This window comes from Dermochelys coriacea, chromosome 15 (assembly GCF_009764565.3).
Source record: "Dermochelys coriacea isolate rDerCor1 chromosome 15, rDerCor1.pri.v4, whole genome shotgun sequence".
NCBI classification, from domain to species: Eukaryota; Metazoa; Chordata; order Testudines; family Dermochelyidae; genus Dermochelys; species Dermochelys coriacea.
The window spans coordinates 26269759-26287464 of NC_050082.1; the positions used below are offsets into that span (position 1 = coordinate 26269759).

A 17706-nucleotide genomic window follows, 5' to 3' on the forward strand; every position below is an offset into this window, starting at 1 on the left:
TAATTAAAAAAAATTTTAAAAAAATACTGTAGCGAGATCCTCTTACTGTTGCGAGACCAGTTCTTTGCCTGACTGGGTTTTGAAATACACTTGTAAGAGTCCATGTGTCTTAAGATTAGACTTAGAAGAACACAACTTTCAGAGAACCTGGTTTACATAGAAGTGGCTTTTGAAACTTTACCTATTGATAGTATGGGAGAACATCAGGTATCAATGGAGGACCTTAGAGGAGAAGGATGCTAATTGGTGTCTCCCTAATCCTCACACCCCATTGTTCACACATACAGTCTCTGTGGTTTCCCCATTTCTTCGTAACGATTTAATAACCAATGCAAAGTCTCATGTTACTGAGACCTCCATTACTTTTTCACTATTTACTCTAGAATAGAGTTTAAGTGGGACTCAAATGGTGCCTGGACTTTGTACTGGTCCTCTGCGCAGGGCTGAAATACACTCAAATCCACTAAATTTGCATGGCATTTTACAAGCATAGCTGAAAAATAATCCATTTCCCAAAGAGTTCATAAATCTCAATAAGACGGGCAAACATCTTTGTGTTTGTAAATAAGCAGAGTACATTTTGTGGTGACGCAATTTCCTTGTTTTTTAATTATTTATTTGTTTACTTGATAATTCTCAGTGAGTCTCCCATTACTTAGTGCTACATAGCAATGTTCTACTATAATACAGGGAGTAAAACATTTAATATTTGTTTTCACATTCTTTCAGATATGTTCTCATCCAGTCGCTCTGGCAACTTTTTCACTTCTCTCCCTGCTGCCAGTTCTGCTATGACAGATACCAGCAACCATTCTTCCCAGGTAAAGAGGTTTTATGTAGTGAAAATTGCCAGAGCTCAGATTTATAAGTACTATACAGATCTTCATGTACTAATATGCAGTATCAGACAAGCACATGTAAATAGAATTGAATAAACACTTATGATACTTGGTTAATACAGTATATTTTCCTTTGATTTATCAATAAAAGAAATGATTACAATAACCTAGAAGTAAAAATAACTGGTACATGTACTATACTTGCACTGTTGTGACTTAAATACCTTTGTCCTCTATTGTGTCCAGTTCAGAACAGAATTTTCTTTGTACTTTAAAATACTAGTTTTTGAGGAACAGCCTTTACATTATGTAGAGAGAGTGTTTTGTCCTTGAGTGAAATAATGCTGTCTCTGAATGTAGTTGGCCTTGCTATAAAGAATCCTATGTACTGGGAGGGACTGTGGACTAGCAGGTAGACCTGCAAACTGGGAGACTTAACTGCTGAGTTCTGTTTCCAGCTGTGTCATTGACTAGCTGTGGGGCCTGGGTCCAGTCACTTAACCTCTGTGTACCTCAGTTTTCTTATCTGTAAAACAAGCATATTGGTGACTTCCTCCCTCTGAAGAGCTGTGGATCTCAACCCCCTGGAAGATCTTACCTCCTTTATCTTTACCTTCTTTATCTGAGCCAAGGAGAAATGGGCAAAACTAGAGGTAGTTGTACCTGTTTAGTTCTTGATGTGGAAGGCTTTGGCTTAGCATAACCAGGAGTGATTCAGATATAAGCCTCATTCTCCCCTTTCACAATTGAGTGTAAGGAAAGGTTCAGATAAAAGCTTCTGGTGCTGGCCCATCTCCAATGTCGAGCATTAATCTATTTTTTCTTTTTCCCTGCCAGTCTTCTGTCCTGCCCTCATCAGTACCTGCTCCTGTCATTCCTGATGTTGCTGCTAACCAATGCTCCAATATTAGGAGTGGGGGCTCTTTCATCCAGCCGTCAGACTTCAATTCCAATTCATCTCTAAGTGCCCAGCAGCCATTTCTTCCGGCGTTCCCAGCTCCAGTGTCGCTGTTGCAGCCCACTGTCCCACCACAACAAGCCGCTTTGCCCACGGTGCCTCTGAATGCCAGCTTGAATTCTCAGCCGTCTGCTTTTACTGCTCCAGAAATCCAAAAGTCTGGCCTCTGCAAATCTTCCATTGTTACCCACACGGCTTCTCCCACCCTGACCCACAATGCCTCTGCTACCACCTTCAGCCAGAGCCAGAACCTCATCCTGGCAACACAGCAGCCAGGGGGAGGCGTGCCTTGTAACCTGACTCTACAGACTGCTGTCCTGCAGGGGCAGCCCCGGCCTCAGCTGCAACCCCACCTGACGTTTGCACTCCCAAAAGCCATTCCCCTGGCAAATGCTGGGACAAGACCCAAACAGCCACAAAAAATAGTGCCTGCTGCAAAGCCTGAAACGGTGTCCTTAGTATTAAAAAATGCCTTCATCACCCCAGGTGAGAGTCACGGGGGTTCCTCCTTGTTCTGCTGGGAGGGAGTAACATGAGGGTGGGGCGTAGGTGCAAAATAACATTAACAAAAATATGCCAATCTGCAGCACCCTGTTTGTAACTGGAAGTACCTAGAAATCTTGATGGGGATGATATTTATTGTTACTAGCACTGTCTTCTCAGAATCCGCTTTCCAAATAAACATTCAGGACAGCAACAAAAAAAGGCATTTCCCACAGCCCTGAATTTTAATCTGGTTATAAGGGAGGCAGCAAGGGCCATTGGAGTTTGCAAAGGACTGGGAATCAGGAGGTCTTGGCTTCTGTTCCTGGCTCTGCCATTGAGTCCTTCGATTGCCTTTAGCAAGTCATTTCACCCCTCTTCTGTAACATGAGGCTATTTACTTACCTCAGTTGTATGCTGAGGTGCTCGGAGCTCCTCAGCTGAATGGCGCTAGACAAGTGCAGGGTGTTAATTCAGGTATTGGCTGTTTTCAAAGGGATATACCTGACTAAACTGACCAAACTGTCTGATCAAATGGGGCTGTTCCTCTGTTTTCGTGACCTTGTCTACGCTGGCCACGGCACAAAGGGTACCTGTAGCTACACTCCACATTGAAAAGCAGGCTGCGTCCACACTCACTGCAGTGTGTGTAGCTACATGAGGCAGTGAAAGTCTTTGGCAGTGGGGAGCTGCTAGAGCCTTTCCTCTCTGTCTCCCCCTTGCCAGAACCCTTCACTGCTGCCAGAGTCTTTCACTGAAAATAGACGTGTAAATGTGAGAGGCACTTCTTGGGTGTGCAGAGAGCTGTATAGAGTATATACCCATGGGTTCAGGCACTCTACGATACTTGCCTAAGCTGTGCCTCACCGTCTACGTTTTTCAGGGACACAAATCCTAAAACTTTATTTCTTAGGGTCCCGTATCAGACTACAGCCACATTACGCCCAGTTATACCTGGGCTCACTGGGCATAATGTGTCTGTAGTCTACAAACCACTGTAAGTGTAGACCTACCCCATGAATGTTAATGCTTATGAGCAGGCCTGGTGTAGCAAGGAGGAAGACATTTCAGTGATACGGGACCCTAAGAAATAAAGTTTTAGGATTTGTGTGCCTTCGCCTCAAGCTACCTACCTTGGGGCTCTTAGAGATTCAGTCAAATGGTGTCTGTTTTCAGGACCATGTTAACACTCTAAAGACAGCAAAAGCCAGAGCCCTCAGGATTTGAGCTTGTTTCAGAGGCAGTTTCTGAAATGTCCCTATGTTGGCCCATTTGCTCTGAATGCAAATGATATGGAAAAATATTGTTGGTTCATGGTCATGAAGATGTAACAGAGAGATTAAAATCCGATTAGAATCTGACTGTGGGTATCTATGACATTTGAGCTTTCAGTGCTGTCCAACCCACCATCTGCCCCAGATGTCTGAGAGCAGCAAGCATGAGAAAAATGAGAGAGCTCTGAACTTCTCATAAGGAACAGCTGCCAAGGGGCTACACAGTCTCCGTGATAACATAGAACAAGCAGCACATTTATTTCTTGGGATTATTATACACTGCCTTCAGGGATGTGCTAAAATCACCTGACTGAGGACCCAAGTGACTTCAGTCATCCAAAATACGCTATAGTGCAGAGGTTCTCAACCTTTTTCTTTCTGAGCTGCCCCTGCCACCCAACATGCTAAAAACTCCATGGCCCACCTGTGCCATGACAATTATTTTCTACATATAAAAGTCAGGGCACATGTTAGTGGGTAGCAAACAGGGCAGTTGCCCAGGGGCCCATGCCACAGGGGCTCCCGCAAAGCTACGTTGCTCACCTTTCGGCTTCAGCCCCATGCAGGGGGCTTCGGCTTTCTGCCCTGGACCTCAGCGAGTCTAATGCTGGTCCTGCTTGACAGACCCCCTGAAACCTGCTTGTGGCCCCCTAGCAGGCCCCAGATCCCTTGTTGAGAACCACTGCTATAGCCAATCCCCCAGAAACACACAACCTGAAGGATTATTGTGAAATGGAAATTACTGAAAAGCAAGAGAGTTTGTGTGTCTGCCTGACATGGGCATGATGCTGTGGCAGCCCACCAGAAACCCCAGTTAACATCCTCAAGTCTGTTGCATCCCAAATCCTAGCACAAAGACATGTCACTTGAAATAGCTTGATCCATGATTAATAGCATTAAGACACTACTAGGTGTGTTTCTAAGCCATTCCTATGTGCAGCTAATGAATTAAAAAGCAAGAGTCCATGTGCCTTCAACAGCCAAAAAATGCACTACTGACCTACTGAAATGTGTTATATGCTTTTGCTGAGAAAGGGCCTAGATCTGCCTTGTATGCTGGGGCTAAGATATGCCCCTATGTTACCCATGGGATTTGCACCTCTGGTTGGACAATGAATGGCTTCATTGTTAATGGGCTCAACGTCAATTGTGTCTCTAAATTAAGTTGCAAAGTACATCTGTCACAGCCTCAAGGTGCACTTACATGAGTTATAAAATCCACATAAATTAAAACACTTGATCCGTAGACAACTCAGAGATCTGTATACTGTGTGGTATCTGAAGCTGTTATAAGCCCTTTTTGTATCCTAGAGCCACCTAGCAGTGGCAGTTTGTGTTGCAGCTTGATCTTTGAGAGAACTTAGAATAAATACGATTTGGCAAAGTTGTACAGAAAATACCTGTTCGGTCCCATTTTAGTCCATTCTCTCAATCAACACTAGTTTGTTCCCTATATAACATTCTCCAGATCTTTTGTGTCAATAACTATTCTAACTTCAGTTATATTCTTCAGCTGCCTTTCAGGGACAGTCCAGAGCTGTGATCGTAACTCCAGCACCTTTAAAAAGAGAGGGGATTTTGACTCCAGCCATGTCTCCACCTAGTGTTGTAATTGCACCAGCTGGAATTGCCAGAGTAAGGAAAAGAAAAAAGAAGATCTTTGGATTGGAGTTTGCATGTTGTTAGAGCCTTAAAGTGTGGTAATGCTTCAAAAAGTGACTAGGTATAGATGCTCCCTCATTACTCAACAGATCTGTTGGCATACTCAGAGTTATCTGATAATGTTTGATTTATCTACATTGTGTGGCTCTTAGCACTATATAATCTGCACAGCTTCGGGAGAGTGAACTGGTTTCTTCTGTGACTTACACATCAACAGAATTCATAACAGGCACCAGTTGCAGAGGGTTTTTTGACTTGTAGACTTTCGGTCGAGAATGGACCATCATCATCATCTAGTCTGATTTCCTGCACATTGCATGCCACAGAACCTCACCAGTCCACCTCTATGATAGGCCTATAAGTGATGATGATGATGATGAAAGAGCCAGAAAGAATCCAGCTTGATTTTCCAATTGCCAGTTGAGAAGTTGGCCTTGAGTATGCCAGTGTGTTTGTCCAATATGTTTGAGTGCATGGGAGAGAAATTTTAAGTGTACCCTGGTATAATAAGAGGAAATTGCTTTTTCACTGCTGCTGAAATACTCTAATATTGCATTGAATTATGAAAAAATGTGTGACTCTTGCCAGAAGTCTGACTTTTGTGCTTGATTGTCCATAATATAGCACTAGTTTGGGGAGTTCTATGTACTAATTTAACATTATACATTCCCATTGAAAGACAAGATAATAGAATCCTTTGTATATTTCTTTCTGTAATGTTCCTGTGCTGTTTCTAGGCTCCCAGGGTGATGGAATTCCATAATAACATTCTGGTTGGTCAAGCACAGAAAGCTCCGTGTAACCAGCAAGTCCAGTCCACAGTCTCGCATCGCTTCTCTCCTAGTGCAGTCCAAGATGTGAAAGGAGAGCAAATCCCTTCCAACAGTACCTGTTCACAAGTTCCCTCACCTACACTTAGTAAGTTAGAGACCTAAACTCTCTGAGACTCCCCCATATGCATCCACCTTTAAGGGGGATGTAAAACAGATTTTGGCCAGCTGTGGTTATTATATATCCTGGGAAATTCTTTGTAGAAATAGCTTGGAAGCCCCATTTCCTACACTTTCAGTTGTCTACAATAGTCTTCAGGTCTTGCCCTAAGCTTTTAATTAGTGTCTTTGTGCAATGTTAAGCTGCAGTAGTCCACTCCAGAAGTGGTTGCATTTCAGTACTCCATAAAATGCTATACAAGTTTGTCATTTAATATAATAAATATAATTCTAGTACTTCGTACCACTCCTCCAGCAGCTTTCATTAGAGGATGTCTAAGCACAATTTAGGCTCACACCTTGCCAAGGGTTCCCTGCAACAGTACGTGTCCCTGGCCTCTTCCCTTGTGCTCTACTTCTGAGGTATGTGTCCATTTTCATGGGATAGTAAGAAATTATTTAAATATTTTGCCTCCTGCTTTAGGAACCTGGAGGGTCACCATGCAAGTAGGTCAAGGTAGGATACTCAGTTTAGGTCCCAGATACCCTAACACACATTTGCCTTAAGTGGAGAGAACATGTCACCACAAGGTATTAGCCATGGCTTGTGAAATATTTGGATTTCCTAGCCATCTGATCATCCTACTAGAAGCCAGATATTACAGCATTGGATGCTCTAGAAGTGCAGTCAGTGGCTAGATTAAATGATCTGGGCAGAAACTGTTGCTCGACAGTTCAGTTTGTTAGAGAGAGCTATTTTTTTTTAATGATCTGACATTTTCTTTTTGAAGGCCGAGATTGTCAGAATTCAGGACAGGCCTCTCCCTGCCCATCTGAACAAAGCCCCAGTCCTCAGTCTCCACAGAATAATTGCTCAGGAAAATCCACAACTGACCCTCAGATGACTGCATTTAAGGTACATGTTCCATCCTTTAGAGATTTTTCTTCCTTATTTTTCTTTGTAGCTTATTGATTTCCTGATTTAGACTGTAAGTCACTTGATAAATGAGTTTGCCTGTGTGGTTGTGGCTGAGCTTGCATTACATTTGTGTTGCTGTATTTCACTTTAAACATTTCATTATGGCTTCAGGCTTGTAATGGTACTGATCTTGCCCTGCTCAGCAGTGATTTGTTATCCAACATGCCCAAGGAGGCTGTATTTCTGTTTCTCATTATCAGCCATGACAGTATTTGATACTGAGTTCATATAACCCTTACGACAGATCTAGGTTTTAACTGGTAGATCTGTATTCAGCTGGTTTTACCCTTAGACTTTTAAGCCATTTTAGTTTGTCTGTGCATGTGGTTTTTCATCCAGATTATTGCTGTTCTGTTGGGAGCTCTTCCAGCTGCTCAGTTTTGGGAGCTCTTGATCTTCAGTGCTGTTTGCTGGGGTGATTTCGCCTGGCGGTGTCTGGTACTTTCTGATAGCCCCTGCTAATTGCCCTGTTTGGTCCTTTCCCAAAGCCTGAAGAAAGTGCAAGACTGAATACTCTAGAGCTCAATGAAGTTTAATGATAATTAAACAGCAGGTCAGTTTAGTGGAAACAGAACTCCAGCTGACTTCCTGTCTGTCAAATCTCCTCTCCTTTTACAAACACAGTGATACATATGCCACTGTTGGGGTGTTAGCCTTAATGGCCTGCGTGAATTCATATCGGGATAATTTTAGATTAAGACACTCTGACATTCCCCTCAAAGATTCATTTTGACATGGTGTCTTCACCACTCTTCCTAAGCAGAAAGTGGTACTGTTGCTGTGTGCTATTAAAGAGCTGACATTTTCCTCTTGAGGGGCGGCTGCACTTCACTTGGGGAAGTGTTCCCTACTGTATAAATTGTCTATATATAGTGGAGGGTGTTCTTCCACACAGAAAAGTCACTGTGGGTGGAGTTTCACTCTAAAAGGATAGGGCCAGCCTGGATTAAAAAAAAAAAATCCTCTACAAAGACCTCTCCTTGCCCCTACTAAAGGGCAGATATTTCCTGGCTGGCCTGTCCCCTTCTCTCCTTGCAACAGCTGTAGCATGAGTTGGAGTTAGGAACTTTTCTCACCCTTCATCAATCCATTCAGGGGACAGTGGCATCTTTTCTTCTCATCCTCCTCTGCTCTCCTTAAAATGCAGCAGCCAACACCTAGCCGGTAGGATAACTACTGCACTCCAAGAAAATTAGCACTGTTGCAGTGAAAGCCCATTGAAATCCCTCACCTGCACAAGGAGTATCATTATAACCAAGTTCGCTGTAAGGCTGTGTCCACACTACGGTTTCTAACCTTGAGTTTGTAAACGGTGTCACAGTCACCTTAACCAGTTACAGTTGCACAGTTCAGTTTCTGCTCAGGCTGCTTTTCTGCCGTCACTCCCATTTTGTGCATCTGTATCTGCCATGCTCTTTAACGCATCACCAAGGGATACAATTTCTGGAGGGCATGCACATGGAATGGAAGGAGCTGCATATACCCTCAAGGATGTCCTTCCACACACACAGCTGAAGGATGGAGAACTGGCCATACCAGTTGCACATGGATAGGGGTTCCTGTCTGCAGAGCAAAAAGAATGCACTGACCCAGTTACAGAAGAGAGCCACTTGCCAGTCTAGCCCTGGAAGGGCAAAATGCTGAGCTGCTATGGTTACTAAGAGAGTCCTAGGCATGTAGTGTAAGAACACATGTTTTGAGCCATCCATATAAAGAACCTTACAAGCTCCATTCCAAGATATAGTGTGGATTTACTTTGGAGTGAGAGCCACTATAGAAATGCCAGTTGTTAAATCAGACTGCTAGAGGCCTTGGCTGTATCTCTCACACTAGTTGGCCTTCGTAGAATTTTTCCTTGATTATACAAGAAACACAATGAAAACCACAACAGACCCAAGAAGGCTTTCAACTCTGTTTCTTTGTTTAGAAGTAGGCAGTCACGAGATAATGTGGTGTCCTTGGGAAAACAAACCTACAGTGAATCAAATTTTTTAGCCATTTTGACATAAATATTGGTGACTCTGAATGCTTTGTGTTTTAAATGTTTTAAGTCCCAATATGTTGGTAAGCTGGCAAAGGATCAGTAATTGTTACAGGCTCTTTGAAGTTTGCCCACCTTTAGCATTCCATTCTTTACTCTTTTTGGAATGTTGTTGTTACAGTACAGCAGCATGTCCAGTGGGTAGGGCATTGGATTGCGAGTCAGGAAATCTAGGTTCTGTTCCAGAATCTGCCACCAACTCGTTAATTGGACGCCTACATCACACAACCTTGTTCTTCCTCACTTTTCCCCTCTGTAAAAGGAGGCTAATGACAGTTACCCATCTTCTGTAAAGCACTATAAAAGGGCTAAATCTGATTAGCCCTTTTTCAGGGTTCTGGTGGAAAAATGTTTGACAGCTTTAGAAATGTATGGTAGCACATAAGCCAAACAATTTAAAGCATCCATACGTGCCAAAGGTTGTATCCCAAATGATAAGGCCCAGTTTAGGTTCCTTTCACTGACTTCAGTGGGAGTTTTTGCTGTGCTAGGAATGGTGGGTCAGGCCCATAATTTGCAGGTAATTTTAAAGGTCTAAGGATGTAAAGAGACACTGTCAGAATTTTAGGGGGTATTTTTAAACCTCATGAAACGTAAAACTAATAGAAGTGTTCATAAAACTAAGAAGAAAACCCTATTAAACCAGTTTTGGTTTGCATTTAGTACAGTGGGCACTTCTGAAAGTTTTTAAATTGCCATGTGCAAGTAATTAATATCACTATGATATTTTGCTGCATTATTAGGAACGTTGTGGATACCATGGTAACTTTAATTCAGCAAAAGATAAAATTGTATAGATTTTTAATAGCAAAAATGACCATAGAGCAGTGGTGGAGAAACCAGCATAGATTGATGAGTTAATTTTACTTTTTTATGTAGAATCGAAGGATGAAGCATATTTCAGCAGAACAAAAGAGAAGATTTAATATCAAGATTGGTTTTAGCACCCTGAACAGCCTGGTATCAGCTAACTCTAAGTCAGTAAGTTGTCCATGAGTGCTGTGCATTTTTAACCTGCAAGAGAAGTTACAGAAACCATCACTCATTCTGAAAAGAGTTGTTAATAAACCTGAACATCACTTGTTTCACTAGAGAATGTGAAGTACACATCAAAGTGAAGTTACTTGATGCATCTGTGTCATAAGAGTTTAGGTGAGGATTCCCAGGATGGGTAGAAGAAAATCTATTGCTACTAGTCAGGTAGCAGAGTGCGTGCCAGCTCTTGTTCTCTTAACTTTACCACTGGTACCATTCTCAAAATTACAGGGAGTCTTGTTTGAGCATGAGCTTCAGCTTTAGGACCCGAGGGGGAAAGAAAGGAAACTGGGCAGTGCAGTCCTCTCTGCTCCTGGAGCTCTAGTAACAGATACTTGATCATAGGTATGGCATGATAATGCTTTGAGCTTGTATATGATTCCTTTCCTCTGCCATCTCAAGAGTATTTTACAAACATTCCTTAATCTTCACAAACACCACTATGAGGCAGGTCATGTACAAATTTGACAGATAGGCAAACTGTAGCACAGAAAGATTGTGACCTGCTTAAAGCCCAGGATGGATTGATTTGAGTCAAAGTGAGGGGGGCTCACAGATGCAACATCTTATTTTATTTATTGAAACGATTTTAATGGATTATAATAAACGTAGGTCTTATTTATTTCTATCCTGTCAAAGGTGCACACAGAGGCAGATTCTAGAATAGAATTCAGTAACGCTGTTTGGCCCCTTTGATAACTGCTCGACCACACTCCCATCTGTTTAATGATAATGAGAAAACGCCAAACCCTTTAGAGTCAAATGTTCTAAATTATCTCTTTAACATACAACTTTTAGTAACATGTGAAACGTATCAAAGAAGACATCACACATTCCATAAAGAATTATGAATACGTGTTAAGGGGAAAAGTGGTTAACAAACAGTTTAAACATTTCCATTGAGAAAGTAGTCAAAGTCCAATTTGGGGAAGAGAAGGCAAGTTGCCACACATGCACCTTTCACTTTTCCAGTGCTAATAAGAGTCAGGATAAATACCTAACTGGTTAATTGCTCTTCTGTAACACTTTTCATCTGCCAATCCCAGAGTGCCTTACCAGGGTGGATAAGGAATGTGATAAAGGGGCAGAAATGCTTCTGTAGGTGCTATATTTGGTTTGGGTCAAACTCTTAGGCTGTTTAGATCAACTTCAGAAAGTCAACTTTGTGTTTTTCTTCGGTACAGATCAGCCATGCAATCACACTCCAGAAGACTGTGGAATATATCGCTAAACTGCAACAGGAGAGAATGCAGTCACAAGAGGAAACCAGGCGCCTCCGGGAGGAGATTGAGGAGCTAAACGCTACCATCATGTGAGGTTTTGGGGGTATTGTTATCTTTTTTCCATAATGACCAGAGCATGGTGAGCATTTCTTTGGGTAATAACATTGGGTGTCTGCATCAAATATTAGGTTAAATGGCAGCGGGGCATTGAAGAGGAGAAAAAATCAGTGGATCCCAATGAAAAAGCAAAGTCACAATAGGATGAGTGTCAGTAGGCTTCTGTGTTGACCTTCAGTGGGCTCTGAGTATTGGTGTATATGGTGGTAGCACCAAAAATGGCCCACTTCTGAGAAGTGGTCAGGGAGAATTGTGTTCAAAGCTGTATTGTACAGTTGATCAGAAATCATGTCCCTTATGTCCTTTTGTATGTAATCTTTCATTATTGGAAGAAATAATGTCCAGTGAATAGAGCACAGGATTGAGAGTCAGTGTGCAGGGATCTCTTCCTGGCTCTACGACTGACTTCCCATGTGACCTTGGGCAAGTCACTTTAATAGTTCTGTGCCTCAGTTTCCCCAGCTATACAGTGGAAGGTAGCTATCATTACTCCATTTTAAAGCATTTTGTGGTCTGTAGTGCTTTTCATCTACAGACTTGTTAAGTGTTCTGTTATGTAATTAGGGTTTTGAGGAAAGCAATAAATTATATTTGTAGGAGTTGATAAAAATCTATTTAGTTGATTTTAAATTAATCCTTTAATTTGGGCTGTGTCCTAAAATCATGGGAATTGGAAGAAAATATTAGTGTTTTTGTTATCTGACCGCTAGTTTTAGTGTTTTTATTCCTTTCTAAGTGGGCCCTGAAAATTACATTGTTAGATGTTTTACTTTGCTTTTAGCTCTATTATTTGTAATAATAAAAGCTTAGCAGTTTGAAAATTTGCTTTGCTAAATGGATATGGACAAAACTGATAGGAAAACAGTGTTTTATAATACACATTAATGAATGAATAATCTTCATTTTAGTGGATTACCTCCTAATAGGCAGCATCAGTCCCATGGTACTGGTATTTAGTGCTTGTCCTGTATTAGTGTTTGGTTTGGAAGAGAAATATCTCCTTTCTGCAAAGAGATTTTGAGCTCTGGCCTTTTTCTTCAGTTCTTGTCAACAGCAGCTCCCTGCTACTGGGGTTCCCATAACCCGACTGAGATTTGATCACATGCGGAGTATGTTTGATGAGTACGTGAGAAACAGGACCCTCCAGAACTGGAAGTTCTGGATTGTATCCTTTCACTGTGCTACTATACATTGAATTTGTATCAAAAAAAGCACTAAATCCCTATAGGTTTGTGACTGGAGAATAGGACTGGGAGTTAGGAACACTGGGTTCTAATCCCAGCTCTGTCAATAACTGATGCTGTGCCTTTTAGCCAGTCATTTAAGTAACTCTGTTCCTCCATTTTCTCATCTGTAAAATGCAAATAATATTTCCCTGCTTCACAGGGTATTAAGGTATAAACCATTAACGTATGTAAAGCTCTTTAAGAGATTTGGAAGGAAGGTGCTGTAAGAGCGCAAAGTATTATTACTATTAATTATTATGGTTTAAAAACCGTTAAAGTTTAGTGACTACTGTCCCTGAGGTTATAGCTCGTCTGTTCATTTTTTAGAAAGGGCCACTGTTAAGATAAGTGATATTTAAATAATCAATTCCTTACTGATAACTACTGAGATTATTAAAATTTAATTTTAATAAAATCACGTGCTTTTCACCATTTATGTGGTTTTCTTTTTGCCCTACACTCGTACTGTACAGTGAACCAGACTGGTCAGTTTCTCTTTCTGGTTCTCCTGCACTGACTGCTGTATTGAGTTGCAGACGTTTTAAGAGAAAGCTAAGATTATTTTGGTTCATATTCACCAGTATTTAATGGAACCACAATGTTGGGCCTGAACAACTGGACTCCATTCCTTAGTCAGATTGTGCAACACTTTTATGGAAGGCTTCCATGTGCTCTACACAGCAAGTTTGACCTAACGTCTGTGAGAAAGGTCCAAGGATTTTGCATCATTCTAGTACATACCTCACACTGGAGCAGCTTCAGAGAAAGTAGAAAAATAGTTCCCTGCAGTTGATTTAACTCTGGAAATTATTGATCAACAAAGGACAATATCCCATGTGTTGCTTAATTGGATATTATACTTTATACTCCTCCAAAATGTTCAACTCCTGCAGAATTTGGTTTTAAAAGGCTTAAGAGCATTATAAAAGTTGTCAGGGAGGAAGCTGGAAGTTTCAGCAGCTCGGTAGTAGGCAATTGGAACTTTTTGCACTCAGGAAGATATGGGAGGCAATTTGGGGTAGTTGGATATTTCTCCTAAATGTTCAGCAGTAAAATGGTTGTTGGGATCTAAATGGGCATCATGAGATTTCAGAGTTAATGCCTTACTGAGATGAACTGGACAGTTTACGCTTATCCGAGCTACTGGTTTAGGCAGTTTGCAGCAGGGACCTTGGAGGGAGTGAATAATACTCTCAGCAAACCACCTCTCACAACAGGTTATGCCTCCAAGTTCCTTTTTAGCAATTGGGTTTAATTCTCAGGATACACTGACATTTTCCAGAATACTGTCCAGTGAAAGCTTAGGAGGCTATCTGTGCCCATAGTCAACCAACTTGATGACTAATGAAAACTGTTTTCACCATGGTAAAATGACTGTAAAGCAGTGACATAACATAAATCTGAAAATCCCATAATAGTTTCTGCTACGTAAAGGAGGGAGATGAGTAAGCCTGTCTTGGGCTGGGAGAGATAGTTGAAGAACAGCCTGTTACATTACTTTTCCAGTCATTTTATAAGGGGGTATAAGCACAGGCAGTCCCTTTTAAACATAACAGGAAATTACTAGATTGATCTTGGCCATTAGTGTTGGAGGGTACCCAGGAGCATATTACAATGTTGAGACTTGTTTATGCCATACTTCCACGCTTTGATGGAATTGGAAATTTTTTTTTTACTGTTACCGGAAGGTCTAAAGATCGTGGTAGATTGTCAGGCCCATTGATCATAGAACTGAACTATCTTTAAAGCCCTGGATAAGTTCCTTGGGTACATATTTCACGAGATGGTTTGATTTTAAGTTTTGATTTAGTTGGGGGCGGGTTGTTTTTGTTCTAGAATTATTCAAACATCATCATGACAAATTGCTTTGTAGGTCAAGCATAGTGACAATTTCAGTTGTGATATAGGAGACCCTGATTTGATATCTGCTCCCAGTCACTGCTACGTGGGGCCAGCTAAATTGTGCTTTAAAGGATGCAGCCTTCTGCGAGCAGGAGAGAATGATCCTATGTTGCTCAATATCTTTTAGTTCATTACAATGTGAGAATCCTGTCCAGTCCTCCTTTTCTAGTAGGGTTGTAGCCATCACAGTGCCCATCCTTCAGGTTAGAGGAGTTAATGGGGGGAATCCCTAAAGCTTGGGAAACCAAAAAAAGTAGCTGATTTCAGAGTAGCAGCCGTGTTAGTCTGTATTCGCAAAAAGAAAAGGAGTACTTGTGGCACCTTAGAGACTAACATTTATTTGAGCATAAGCTTTCGTGAGCTACAGCTCACTTCATTGGATGCTGCTGCATGTCTATAGCTTGCTGCTGGTAGCACTGTTTGCCAAAGGATTCTGATCAGAAGAGGTGTCCCCTAGAGTGGAATATCCCACGGTTTCATAGGCTGTGTCTAAGGCTAGCTGCATCTTTTTATAACAACAGTATAATAAAAAGGAGGGACACAAACTACTAGGACTAGAAACATTTTTCGTGATTTCTTTTAAATGTTCCTTTATTTGCAACCCAAATTCTACAGCATGATGCTAGTGCATGGGGACCAAGCATTGAAAGTGACCGTAAATTGATGAGTCTAATTTCACTGTTCATACAGAATGAATTACTAAAGTAGACAAACAACATAGGTGAAGAGCACTGACATTAGATGTTCTATTTGAATATCCCAGGGAAATATCCATTTCTTTAAATGTTACTGTCCCTTTGCTGGTTGAAGTCCATTTAAATGCCTTCTGTTTCCCACTTACATTGAACTATTAATGATTGTTTTTTGTTTTTGTTTTTTTAAGATGCTCTGTGCTCCTCTTTTTTTCCCCTTAACCCTCAATGATTTGCAGTTTAGTATTATCATTAAGCCACTGTTTGAGTCCTTCAATGGAATGGTGTCTACGACTAGTTTAGAGGATCTGAACCAGACCACAATGACTTGGCTGGATCAGCATTGTTCGCTCCCTGTTCTCAGGCCAAGTAAGTGGAGTTCTAACCAGTGGTAATTTAATACTATAATAATTGTTACCATACAGTTTCCTCTTGGAAATTCAGCATAGGAAAGGGAAGGAAGGCATGATATAGGATGTGATTTTTTTTCAACCTTGTTGCATTGTGGCAAAGGAAAATTAAGAACTGTTGTAAGTTAAATTCACTTTGAGCATTTCTTGCGTGTTAGCACTAAAGGAGAGAAAATAATTTAACTTTTGTTTGTAAAGACCAGAAATTAAATATAGATTCAAACCACAATGTTTTAATCCAGATTTCAAACACTCTTGAGATGGCATAGGGGTCAGGAAAGTGATTTGTCTTGTTATGAAGATAGATGATTGAATTTGTGCTTAGCTTTCAAATTCCTGTGAAGTTGGGGGTGATTGAAGCTGATGCCTTTTTCTCAATCCTCCTTCATTATGAAGCGGCAAGTTCATATCTGTGGTTACTAATGCAAAATAATACAGTCTATATTGGAACAGGTTGGGATTTTGTTGACAAGTGCAGTCAAAATACTAGATCTCCGCTTTGTAAACGTTGTCCTTCCAGCAAAGTCATTGCGCTTCAATGTCTTTGACGTTGCATTGTTGAGGCTCTGTGTGTACTGCACGAATATCTGTGTATCTGTACTTGCTGGAGGATTCTCTGCTCCTTGAAGTCTTTAAACCACGATTTGAGGACTTCAATAGCTCAGACATAGGTGAGAGGTTTTTCGCAGGAGTGGGTGGGTGAGATTCTGTGGCCTGCGTTGTGCAGGAGGTCGGACTAGATGATCGTAATAGTCCCTTCTGACCTAGTATCTGTGAATCTATAATAGATCATTTATCCCTGCTGTAACTTCACTGTGTGCTACGTGAATCTGTTTGCAATCAGACTAATTGTTCTCCTTTATTCTTTTCTGGCCCTTTATTCCAGTGGTGCTGAACACCCTTCGGCATCTCAGTACAACCACCTCGATTCTGTCAGATCCATCACGCCTACCAGAGCAAGCCACTGAGGCAGTTTGTAAGATCAACAAAACAGCTGGAGAAACCTAACAACCACAAATGATGAGTTGCCTATACAAGACGTGAAGAGCATCCCAGCCTCAGACTTATGAGTCTCCTTACAGTTCGTGCACTTTAGAAAGGATTCTCTCTATCATGTAGGACATTGTTCAGGGCATTTTGCCTCTGGCTTCTGAACATGTAGAGATACAATGCAACATTGTCCAATGCTTGGCTTCCTCTTCAATACCTGTTAGGTTCAGTTAAGTGAGAGTGCCAACCTCAGATACATAAGTAGGCTAGAGTCCTGCATTCAGCAATAAAAAAAAAATCTCCATCAATGAACCATGAATAAATACACAGTGAACATCTTTGCATAAAATGACTTTAAGTACTAAACAAGGTATAAATTCGCTACACCTAGAAACAATTTGTTAAAGGGAAATGCACATCTGATTTCATGAAAGGTACTGTGCTTTTTCATTTTATTACCTGCTGTTCAATTTCTTTGTGTTATTTGAACAGTAAAAAAGTTGATAAAAGAATGATCAACATATTAATAACCAAAGGAGAAAAATGTTAATCAAAGATACAAAATCATGGTAAAATACTAGAATTAAAATCTCAGGTTGTGTATGTATCTTTATTCTAATTCAGTATATTATTTGTATGTGATCATTTGGTGGGTATGCTTTATTTCCTAGCAGATGTTTTCGTAGAACTTTTTTCCTTGATTTAGGCAGTACAAGTGCATAGCAGGACAGTTTGGCAAGTACAAGAGAACAATTTCTTTAAAATGTGTGAATTATTTACTTGTAAATATAGACATGAATTTCCATACAGGCTTAAACTGTAAACTGTTTTTTCTTACATGCTGCAGAGTTGAACTCTCCATCATAACACATGTGCACAGATGATGCTGTAATGCTTTAGAGACAGAAACTGAGTTTGTATTGCTAGGAAGTTTGAGCAGGGGGTT

General features: G+C 40.9%; 1 protein-coding gene across 4 annotated transcripts in view; it reads left to right on the top strand.

Annotated features, from left to right (window-relative positions):
* Positions 1 to 17691, top strand: part of LOC119843679 (MLX interacting protein) — a 63861-nt gene extending 46170 nt beyond the window's left edge. Inside the window, exons 8-17 of one of the 4 annotated variants that reach the window (XM_043497813.1) lie at positions 730 to 821; positions 1677 to 2283; positions 5068 to 5189; positions 5954 to 6134; positions 6937 to 7061; positions 10045 to 10146; positions 11385 to 11512; positions 12582 to 12705; positions 15600 to 15729; positions 16643 to 17691. In XM_043497813.1, coding sequence (XP_043353748.1) covers positions 730 to 821; positions 1677 to 2283; positions 5068 to 5189; positions 5954 to 6134; positions 6937 to 7061; positions 10045 to 10146; positions 11385 to 11512; positions 12582 to 12705; positions 15600 to 15729; positions 16643 to 16665 — 1634 coding nt within the window. In that variant the 3' untranslated portion in view covers positions 16666 to 17691. The remainder of the gene's footprint in view (positions 1 to 729; positions 822 to 1676; positions 2284 to 5067; positions 5190 to 5953; positions 6135 to 6936; positions 7062 to 10044; positions 10147 to 11384; positions 11513 to 12581; positions 12706 to 15599; positions 15730 to 16642) is intronic. The other 3 variants (XM_038373402.2, XR_006275801.1, XR_006275802.1) reach the window with 3 other exon arrangements.
* The last annotated feature ends 15 nt before the right edge of the window (positions 17692 to 17706 follow it).